The 11,292-nt window shown below is 30.2% G+C and overlaps 1 protein-coding gene and 1 pseudogene across 1 annotated transcript; both read left to right on the top strand.

The window, feature by feature from the left end:
* The first annotated feature begins 385 nt into the window (after positions 1–385).
* On the top strand, positions 386–1,996 carry LOC107423528 (LRR receptor-like serine/threonine-protein kinase FLS2). Its single transcript, XM_060815457.1, has 3 exons — positions 386–784; positions 1,006–1,287; positions 1,751–1,996. The coding sequence occupies exons 1-3, from the start codon at positions 386–388 to the stop codon at positions 1,994–1,996; spliced, it is 927 nt and encodes a 308-aa protein (XP_060671440.1).
* A 15-nt stretch (positions 1,997–2,011) lies between these two features.
* LOC107423527 (probable LRR receptor-like serine/threonine-protein kinase At3g47570) lies at positions 2,012–3,730 on the top strand (annotated as a pseudogene).
* The last annotated feature ends 7,562 nt before the right edge of the window (positions 3,731–11,292 follow it).

Below are 11,292 nucleotides of genomic sequence, written 5' to 3'. Positions count from 1 at the left end.
AAACTTAAAGGCACTATCTCACCACATATTGGAAACCTATAATTCATCCGCCATCTCAACCTCTATAACAACTGTTTTTATGGTCCACTGCCGGAAACCATAAGCCAGTTGCATCGTTTGAGATTGATTGATTTGCGATGGAACCAGCTTGAAGGGACCATCCCACCAAGCATTTCACAATGCCACATGCTTCAAGCCATATACTTTGGCCCAAATCGCTTTCTTGGGAATATCCCACAAGGCATTGGAAAGCTAACCAATTTGGAGATACTGTACCTGGTGTATAGCAACCTGACAGACAGGTACAATTCCTTCCTCTGTTTTCAACATTTCGAGCCTTAGATATGTTGCTCTGGTGTCCAATGGTATTTTTGGAAGTATTCCAATGGATATGTGCCATAGGCTTCCAAATTTAGAAGCCTTTTATCTTCCGGATAGTCCAATTCGGGGTCATATTCTAGCAAGCTTGTGCCTTTGCAGAAATCTCAAACAACTGGGACTTGGTAAAATTGGATTTGCAGGAACCATACCGAAATTCCTCAGTAATCTTTCTCTCTTGGAAATACTTGATTTGCAAGAAAATAATCAGTCAGGTGAGATTTCATCAGAGTTAGGCAAGCTTTCTAATTTAAGAATGCTAAACCTTCAGTATAATAAGCTTTCTGGTAGATTACCTCCAACCTTTTGCAGCCTCAATTCTTCTATTGAAAGAATTTATGTTTCTAAGAATCTGCTAAGGGGACATATTTCAGACTTGTGCCTTTGTAAAAAACTCAGAGAAGTGGTACTAGATCACAATGGATTTGCGGGAAGCTTACCGAGATGCCTGAGTAATCTTTCTCACTTGGAATTACTTGATTTAAAAAACAATAATCTGTTAGGTGCGATTCCATAGGAGTTGGGCCAGCATTCTAATTTAACAGTACTAGACCTTCAGTCTAATAATCTCTCTGGTAGCTTACCTTCAACCATTTTCAACCATTCATTAACTGTAAATGTTCAAAGATCACTGGTTTTCAACTTCCTATGCTTAGAGAAGTATATTTGAGTCTTAATCGGTTAAGTGGTAGAATTCCAGATTCTATCTCCAATGCTTCAATGCTCATAATCTTGGAATTAGCGACCAATTTCTTTAGTGGACCGGTGCTGATGACATTTGGCGGTCTTCAGTATCTAAAAATTCTAAATTTGCAAGAAAATGAACTGACCAACGGTCCATCCCCAAAGAGAGCTTCACTTCCTCACTTCTTTGACACAGTGTCGCCGGCTGCAAGCTCTGGGCATTGGGTATAATCCACTAAATGGGGCACTACTAGAATCTATTGGTAATTTATCCACTTCTCCCGATTTCTTTCTTCCGCAGGAAGTCAAATTCAAGGTAATCTTCCGTATCAAATTGGTAACTTGAGTGGCTTATTATTTCTTGAATTACAAGGAAATAATCTGATTGGAGAAATTCCTTCTTCCATGGGAAATTTACTCAAGCTACAGCAGTTGTATCTCTATGGTACCAAAATAGAAGGAAATCTTCCAAATGAGGTATGTCAATTACCGTCTCTAGGTGAATTATACTTGGGTCAAAATAAGCTATCTGGTCCCATACCTTCCTGTTTTGGGAATCTTACCACAATAACTGAAATATCTTTACATTCTAATTCCTTCACCTCTATACCACACAGCCTGTGGAGCCTCCATAATACTTGGTTAATGAATTTATCGGTTAACTCCCTCTTGCTATCTTCCTCCTGAGATTGGAAAGTTGGTGAACCTGGTGATTTTGGATCTATCCAAGAATCAATTATCAGCAACTACTCCAGAAACGGTATCCAATCTGAAGATGTTAGAGCAATTGGACTTGTCAAACAATGCATTCCAAGGCAACATTCCTGCCAGTATTGGCGACTTAGGTAGCCTGAAATCCTTAGGTCTTTCATCTAACAATTTATCTGGCATCATACCCAAGTCTATGGAGAAGCTTCGCTATCTCAACTTCTAGAATCTATCTTTCAATATGTTAACTGGCCCTGTTCCTGTTAATGTTGGAGCTTTTGCAAACTTCACATTCCAATCTTTCATGGGAAATCTTGATTTATGTGGCAATAATTCAAAAGTAAAGCTCCCACCTTGCCCAGTCACAACTCCTTCAAAATCAAAAAAGGCACTGGCATGGCTTAAATATGTTCTTCCTTCAATTGCTGCATTGATACGTATGGCTTTGCTACTAATTTTGTATATCAGATACTGGAGGAAAAGCAACAATTTGCCAGTCTCTTTAGTCGATTTATTTATAAAGTTGGGTCACAAATATATCTCATACTATGATATACTCAGTGCAACTAATAATTTTAGTAAAGCAAACTTGTTGGGAATTGGAAGCTTTGGTTCCGTATACAAAGGAATCAGGTCAGATGCTGAGATTGTAGCTGTCGAGTTCTTCAATTTAGAAGTTGAAGGAGCAGTAACATCTTTTGACAGAGAATGTCAAGTCCTAAAGAATGTGAGACATAGAAACCTTGTGAAGATTATAAGTTGTTGCTTCAACCTTGATTTTAGAGCTTTGGTTCTACAATACATGCCCAATGGTAGCCTTGAAAATTGGTTGTACAATCAGGGGCAAAACTGTCTGGATATTGTTCAGTGGATGGAAATAATGATTGATGTGGCATTGGGAATGGAGTATCTTCACCACGGATATTCAGAGCACATTGTTCATTGCGATTTGAAGCCCGGCAATGTTCTTTTGGATGAAGACCATGGTTGCACATGTTGCTGATTTTGGCATTGCAAAAATTCTGGGAAAATACAAGTCTATAACCCAAACGGTAACTCTTGGCACAATGGTTACATTGCACCTGGTAAGTTCATCCATTCATGCTATTGTTTTTATTCTAGTGAATAGAAGGGAAAGGAAATTGTTTTAGAATTTTGTTTGATATTTGATCATGTATGTAAGAACTTTTAATATGGTGTTATAAAAGAAATTAAAATAAACTAATAATCTTTTGTTTTTAGAACTGAACAATAGTATTTTGGTGGCGCCAAATATGTAATTTTTTTTTTTTTTTTGGGGTAAAATCTAAAACTTTCAATATCTCTCTTATTTTATATTTGTTCCTAAGGGATATAAAGTTCCACATAAGATTGCAAAAGGATCTTCATTCTCAACATATATTTTAATATTTGGAAATATTTATACTATCATAGCATGGCATGTAGATTCTTCATAAATTGTCTATATTAGTTTCACTACTTTACTGGCCTTTTCAAATTCAACTTCATTTTCAAGGAAACATATGGAGTGAAAATTTTTCAGTCTCAAAAAAATGTTCAATCTAAAGTTCAATTGAATGTCCATCCAACAGAATTCGGATTACAAGGAAGAGTACCTCGAAAGGGTGACATTTATAGCTATGGTATTTTGTTGATGGAAGCATTTACAAGAAAAAGTCCGAGAGATAAAATGTTTGTTGAAGGATTGAATTTGCGGAAATGGGTCATTTCCTCTTATCCTGAGCGAGCTATGGAGATTATGGATACTGATCTTTGCACAGGAGCTGAAAATGCTACTATGACAACTATGGATTCTTTAACTCAATGTTTCTCAGCTATTATGCAATTAGCAATGCAGTGCTCAAGTGATTTACCAGAAGAGAGGCTTAATATGTCTGCTGTTGTGGGTAAACTTAAAAAAGAGAAATACAATTTGATGCAACATCGAAGAAGGCTTTAAGACAATAGTAGTTTATTGATTGACAAGTATAATATTGTTTTAAGTTTGATAATATATTACTAGAAATAAATTAATAAACCAAAAAAAGAAAAAGAAAAGAATGAAAAAAATAAAATAAAATTGCTTGTATCTTTTAAGGTTTACTTGAAAAACTATGTTGATCTTTTAAGGTTTACTTGAAAAACCATGTTGTTTAACTATGTGTTTGAATGGACTATACATTCATGCAATTTTAGTAATTGAATTCGATGAAGTACATATTATTATTATTATTATTATTTGCATATGGAGATTTGAAGAAACAATGAGTTTGCAAACTTAACCAGTGAAATAGGTTTATATTTGGCTGAGAAATATTAAAATAATATAAGTTAGAAAAGTAACCCATTTAGCCAGACATGCGATTAGCTGTAAACGCATGAGAACAAGTTGGCTGGTTTAGTAATTTAATAATTGATTACCCTGGTAAGTTTCGTCTTGCTATGTTAGATTTTCAGTTTTTTTTTTTTTTTAAATTAAAAAATTAGCATGTAAAACCAAATAGATTAGCCACTTTGTATCCCATTTTTATTATCCACATTTTTATATATTATATATCCTAAGACAAATTGAAAAAATAATTCTCACAAAACAATATCAATTCTGAATTTGGAGAACTTCTGTCTTCTAGGACTTGGAGAAGGATTGATGGACAACCTTTCGGTGTAAGAGTTGAAAATATATATACAGGCAGTCAGGCCGGATCAAAGAAACGAAAATTATACCAACCAATTGACTCACAGAATCTAATCTGTCAGCCAAATTCTCGAGTCTATCTAAAATTAGTTGGCTTGGTCGGAAAGGTTGGATTGAGCATCCCTAAACAAAAGATAAAGGATTTCAAAAAAAATGGGGCGGTTCTATGTACAATGTATTTGACAAATATTTTTTGCAAATTATATTTTATCCATTAAATGGATAGATCTAACAGTATAAAAATCATAGATAAAACCATTCATAACTTTTCAATGTTTGTCCACCTTTAAAATTGTCAAATCAAAGGTCCAAATGATTTATCAATATATATTTATCAAATATGTTGGCATATTGAACACTTCTCAAAAAGAATATAAATATATAACGCACAACAAAGAAAAAAATGAAAACAAAGATTATTGAAAAAAAAAAAAGGATAAATGCATTTAACCTTCTAAAATCACTGAATTTTGTTTTGGGTTTCTAAAATCAATTTTCTCATTTTGATATCTTCTATTAAATCTTTACAAATTGATGTAGTTCGGTTAAATTTGACGGAAACAGTTAAACTGCGGACATGCACAATGCATATGACCCTCAAATCTAATTTTTTAATTTATTTTTTATATTTTTCTATTTAAAAAATTAAAAAAAAATTGAATATCCAAAGAAAATACCAGATGTTCAAAAAAAAAAAAAATTTAAGAATCCAATAAAAATGAGATGGTAAAAAAAATTTCCAAGGGCATGATAAAAAATAATAGATATTGAAGAAAATTCAAAGAGCTCGAAAAAAATATCATATGATTAAAGAAAATTCTAGGACCCAAAACAAATACTAGATGCTAAAAAAAAAATTCTAAAAGCCCAAAAAAATTACTAGATGTCCAAAAAAATCAGAGAGCTAAAAAACAATACCAGATGTTCAAAAAAACTATGAGAGCTAAAAAAAAAATACCAAACAGTTAAAAAATTTTAAATGCCTAAAAAAGTATTAGATGGCAAAAATATTATGAGAGCTTGAAAAAAAAAATGTTCAAAAAAATTTCAAGAGCTCAATAAAAATCAACGATTAAAAAAATTTTGAATGCCCAAAAAATTATCATATTGTAAAAAATTCTAAGAGCTTGGAACTATTTTGTGCTATCTGCTATTTTTTAACGATTTAGTATTTTTTTAAGCCTTCAAATTGTTTTTTATTATATGGTATTTTTATTGTGTTTTTGAAATGTTTTTTTACCATCTAATATTTTTTTTGGCCTCTAAGATTTTTTTAATATCTGGTATTTTTTTTTTAGAATCCAGAATTATTTAATCATCTAATATTTTTTTGAGCTCTCTAAATTATTTGAACATATGATACTTTCATAAGATTTTTGAAATTTTTTTGGGCTTTCAAATTTTTTTTTTGAACATCTGGCATTTTTTAGGGTTTTAGAATTTTTTTTATTTTTTATTTTACCATCTGATTTTTCTGGACTTTTAGATTTTTTATATTAACATTTGGTATTTTTTTGGACTTTTGGGATTTTTTTTGAATATCTAGTACTCTTTTTGAGTACTTGGATTTTTTATTTTTTTTTAACGATATGGCATTTTTTGGCTTTTGAAATTATTTAAACATCTAATACTTCTATCATGTTCTTGAATTTTTTTGAATATCTGGTTTTTTTTATCATGTTTTCGAATTTTTTTACCATCTGGCATTTTTTATGCTTTCAGATTTTTTTTTTTTAACGTCTAGTATTTTCTTGAAACTGTCAATTTTTTTTTTACTATTTGGTATTTTTTTTGTATTCTCAAAATTTTTTTAGCATCTAATTTTTTTCGAACTTTTAGACTTTGTTAAACATTTAGTATTTTTTTGGTGCTCTCCAAATTTTTTTTAATATCAGATTTCTTTTTCACGCATTCAAAATTTTAGTTAACCATCTGGAATTTTTTTCAAGCCTTAGGATTTTTTTTGAACATTTGATATCTTTTTATTGTGCCCTTGAAATTTTTTTACCATCTAATTTTTTTTTGGACTTTGGATTTTTTTAAACATTTGATTTTTTTTTTTTTTTGGGTTCCTAATTTTCTTGAAAAATATTTTAAGTGTGCAAATATAAAAGATAAATTAAAAAATCAGATATGAAGGTCACATACACTACACATGTCTCCAATTTAACATGTTTCTTTGAACTAGATCAATTCATATAGATTTTGAAAATAGAAGGTTTCAATGTGACGAAATTAATTTTAAAGACACTAAAACAAAATTCAATGATTTTAGAAGGTAGTATAGTGCACTTATTTCTAAAAAATAACATAAACAACAAGAAAAAGAAGAATTAAAAATGTCTTTGAGGTGACCCTAAATTATTATTTTTATTTCTTTTCTTCTGGACATCAAATGATGAATAATACATGTTGAATGCTATTAAATAATTTTCATAACATTGAAACAATTAATTCGTTGTATCATAAAGATAATTCAAATTAACTTTCATGGTCAACCTACAGGTCAAGTCAAGTGAAGTCCCTTTTCTTAAGAGTCGGTGAGGCTAATGTAGAAGTTAGAGTCATGCATAAAATTTCCTCTATGGATTCCAAGCATTATGGATCGTCTTGTCTCCATAAATAATGTCAAAGAATTGATTAAGGAGGAAACTGATCAATTTTTTCAATTTTTAAACTTTTTCTAATCTATTTGTGAATTAATTTTTAAAAATTAGACAAATATGAAATACACTGTAAATTAAAAACTTAATATTGAAGGTTTTAAATTCAAAGACCCAATATGTAAAGTGATCAGAATACAAATACTCAAATATATATATATATAGGATAAAATAAAGATGAGGAATTTTAACACCACGTTTTAAGAGTTATCAATAGTGATCCTTGTTATTTAGACTGTCTCAAAGAACTATATGGTCTTGATTAACATTCAACTACTTTAGCTTGTTTAATAACCACCCAAAAAAAAAAAAAAAAAAAAAAAGGAGAAGGCTGGTTGGGCATCATTAATGAAGTAGAATACAAGTCCAAATAAACTAGTAGATCGTTTAGACTGGGATAAGGAGAAGGTCCTGATCCTTTCAAGTGTCCCACAAATTGATTCCACACGAGACTTCATAGTTTCTTCCAGAAGATCTGTCTCATCAATTGTGTCAAAGTTGAACTTCACCGAAAACACTATAATAATCATAAGTATGGATTAATACATCAAAATCATGAAACATGTTGAATAAGTCAAACTCCCTTAGTCAAGTCATCTGTTTACAAGTAATTTCAAGCAAAAAGAATAAAAAGAACACGGAAATTTTTCAATTTTGAAGTTGAGTGGTGCAAAGTTGGTAAATGAGCACAAAATAGTGTGAGCAGATTTACGAATGCAGTTCTTTTGTTCAATAGTATTATAGCATATCTTAGCATATAAATTTGGAAATCAATTTGAAAATTGAATCAGTGTGAAACAAAATTGAAGATTTAATGTGAAATATTTTAAATTTAAAGACCCTTTGTGCAAACTGAATCAAAATACTGATTACTAAAATGCAATTTCTTTATATGTATAGCACAAGGCCAAAATTTCCAGCTACATTTGTATTTCTGCAAAATCAAAGTGTCATAACTTTCATAAGCAAATTGAATCTTGCTTTGCCTTTCGCGGATAAATTTATATGGTCCTGATTAACAATCAAATACTTTAGCTGGTTTTATACCAAAAAGGGGAAAAAAAAAAAAAAGAAATAAAAACAACTTTAGTTTGTGGGGCACTTTATGAAGTAGAACATCCCGACAAATTAGTGGATCGATTAAGTTAGGTGAAAATCCAGATCCTTTTAAGTATCCCACCAATTGATTCCACATGAGACTTCAGTGTTTCTTCTAGAAGATCTGTTCATAATTTCTGTCAAAGTTGAACACATCAAACAAAATATGGATTAATGCATAAAAATCATCAAACATGTCCTATAAGTTCTTGTTACTCTAACATTTCAATCAATCTCTCTTAGTCATGTCATCTCTTTACCATTGGTTCCAAGTAAAAAGAATAAAAAAGAATAATATTACAGGCACCAAGTAATTTACTAACATATTTATTAAGTATATGCATATTATTATTTAATTGATTTTAATAAGATTTATCTCTTTAAAAATTCACTTATTTATTTTTAAATTAAATTAATATATTAGCCAATCAAATAATGAAGTATATATTATAAATATATTAATAGACTAATTAGTGCTTCTTGTATTACTCATTAAAAAAAAAATAAAAAATATATAAAAAAAATAAAAAAACCAGCCACTTGCTTTCAATTTTCTCTGGCATTACTCATAAAAACACCCACTTGTTTTCAATTTTTAAAGTTAAATGGTAAATTAGTCTTTGGTATATTGGGCTTGGATCAGATTAAGCTATCCTTTTTCACACCTTTCTGCAATTGGGGCTAAGATCAAAATAAGCAAAACCGTTTGGATGCTGTTAGGTGGATGGATATTGTGATTATTGTGCCATTGGATTGGAGTATCTTCACCATACGGCAAGTGCATAGCCCATTGTATTTTTTTCCTTTTTTTTATTTTTGGGTAAGACATTCATAGCCAATGGCTCATTGCTATTTGAAGCCAAGCAATGTTATTTTGGACGAATACATGGTCACACACATTGATGACCATGGCATTGCAAAAAATTGGTTAATTTATTTGTCTTGTCTATGACCCTTATATGTTTGTTCATTTATTTGAACACTGTAATATGGTTTAAGAAAACAGAAATGAACTAAAAATATTTTGTTTTTAAAACTTAAAATGCATTTTTAGTGCACTGGTCAAATATGAATTTAGTGTTAATTTGGTATATCTAAAAATTTCAATTTATCTTGTATTTTAGTTTTTGTAAGGGGATTTCAAGATCTACATGTATAGGAATGAAAACTGACTTCATTTTCTATTTTATGTAGAATATAGAAATATTTAATTATAATGGTAAGTAGATATTGATCTTTATGTTTTCCATATTATCTTCACTACTACCATTTATCTTTGTGAATTCTACATCATTTACAACAAACATAGAGTAAAAAAAAATTTACTCTCAAAATTTTCTTCAATTTGAAAATTATAATGTCCACCCAATAGTGTTCAGGTTGTTAAAAAAAAAAATGTGGGAACATAGTCAAGCTGTATGATTAAATGATATTATGGACATAATAATAATAATCATATTAGCAACATTGAATTCAAGTGTCAGGACCCGTTCAAAATTTTTCACCGGAATCCTAGACAAGTTTTGATCCCAAAAAAACCCTATCGGACCCTTCGATGGAAAATCTGACAGCATCTCCCTTAAGAGTTGGACTTATCACAAAACTCCCTTCACAGAAAACACACTTCTAACAATATCTCCTTTTTTCTCCCACCTTACTACAAGCTATTTCCACAAGTTTATAGTATTTCAAATAAATAGGGAACCAATGCAACATTAAATAAATACATCCAATAGTATACAGAGCATTTTTATAGAATTCAAGGTATAAGAATTAATACAACATGAAGTAGAAAGAAATATTACAAGATGGAAGGAAAAGAAAGAAAAGCTTCTTGGAATTCGGCAACCAACGAACAAGTTGAGCTCATCTTAAACGATCAACATCTACTAACCTAGATTTAGGGGAACGAGTTTGAAAACATGAGATGCTAATCATCTCAGTAAGCAACCCAGTCTACTATACACTACTATAAATAATAATAGTACTAATACTATAATAAAATTGATTAATTAATAATAATTAATTAATTAATAATATGATTGTAAATAAGTAAAATTTACATTTTTCTCTCAAAATCCTCACAATTCCACTCAATTGGAAAAGTTTCCCTTTTTAAAATATTTTAACAAAACCCCATATTATTATACCCCAAAATCAATGAAGTAAATAATAAATAAAATACAAATAAGTTCAAGCTTACAATATAACCATGCATGTAATTTTATTACAAAGAATTGAATCTATAACAAAATATCATGAAATAAAATAAGGTCACAAGTAAATAGTAGAATTCATACTAGAAGAAATTAGTACAAACAACTTAAACTCAATAATTAATTATAAAATTTATTAATCAATGCATGAAATAATCAAAGAATTAATAACAAACAAAATGCAATTTAATATGAAATAAATCGATTTAATAATAATAAAATTTAATGTAAGGCCAAATTGATTCCAATAAATAAATTATAGTAGTTGCTCGATAAGTTAATAAATCAATGAGAGACACTAATCAATTTAAATAGTAAAATCATGGTAAAATGAATTTTTAAAACATCGATTGGAATAAATGTAAAAGCTCCATTAAATACATTTTAAATACGATTTTAAAATATTGGTTTTTGAAAATCATCTCGAGAATATCTTGACGCATTATACTATATATCAGTGATACCCTACGATACCCAACGTCCCGAGCACCTTCTAGTGGGAGGTTAAAAAGCGAAACTTGTATACGGTCGCTTCGGCATCCCAACAGTGCTGCTGCTTAAACCGTCATCCCGGCCATAGAGGGGGGTGGCTTATGTGCACTATATAAAACTTGCCTGCCCTCAGGTCCATAGTAACTCATGGGAGGTATTACAACCTATGCGCTTATCCACATATACAGTACAGAACACCAGTACTGTATGAGTGCGTCTAAATCAATTACTAAATTTATTATTAAAATATCAAGTTTTCCAAAATTCACTGTAGGAATTATACCATTTTTCAACCCACATTCTCTTAAATCCCTCATCATAAATCCATCAATATAGCTATACAATTTTTTCCAATACT

Source organism: Ziziphus jujuba, chromosome 3 (assembly GCF_031755915.1).
Source record: "Ziziphus jujuba cultivar Dongzao chromosome 3, ASM3175591v1".
NCBI classification, from domain to species: domain Eukaryota; kingdom Viridiplantae; phylum Streptophyta; class Magnoliopsida; order Rosales; family Rhamnaceae; genus Ziziphus; species Ziziphus jujuba.
The sequence above is the reverse complement of the archived record's forward strand: the minus strand, read 5'-3'. Positions and strand labels throughout refer to the sequence as shown.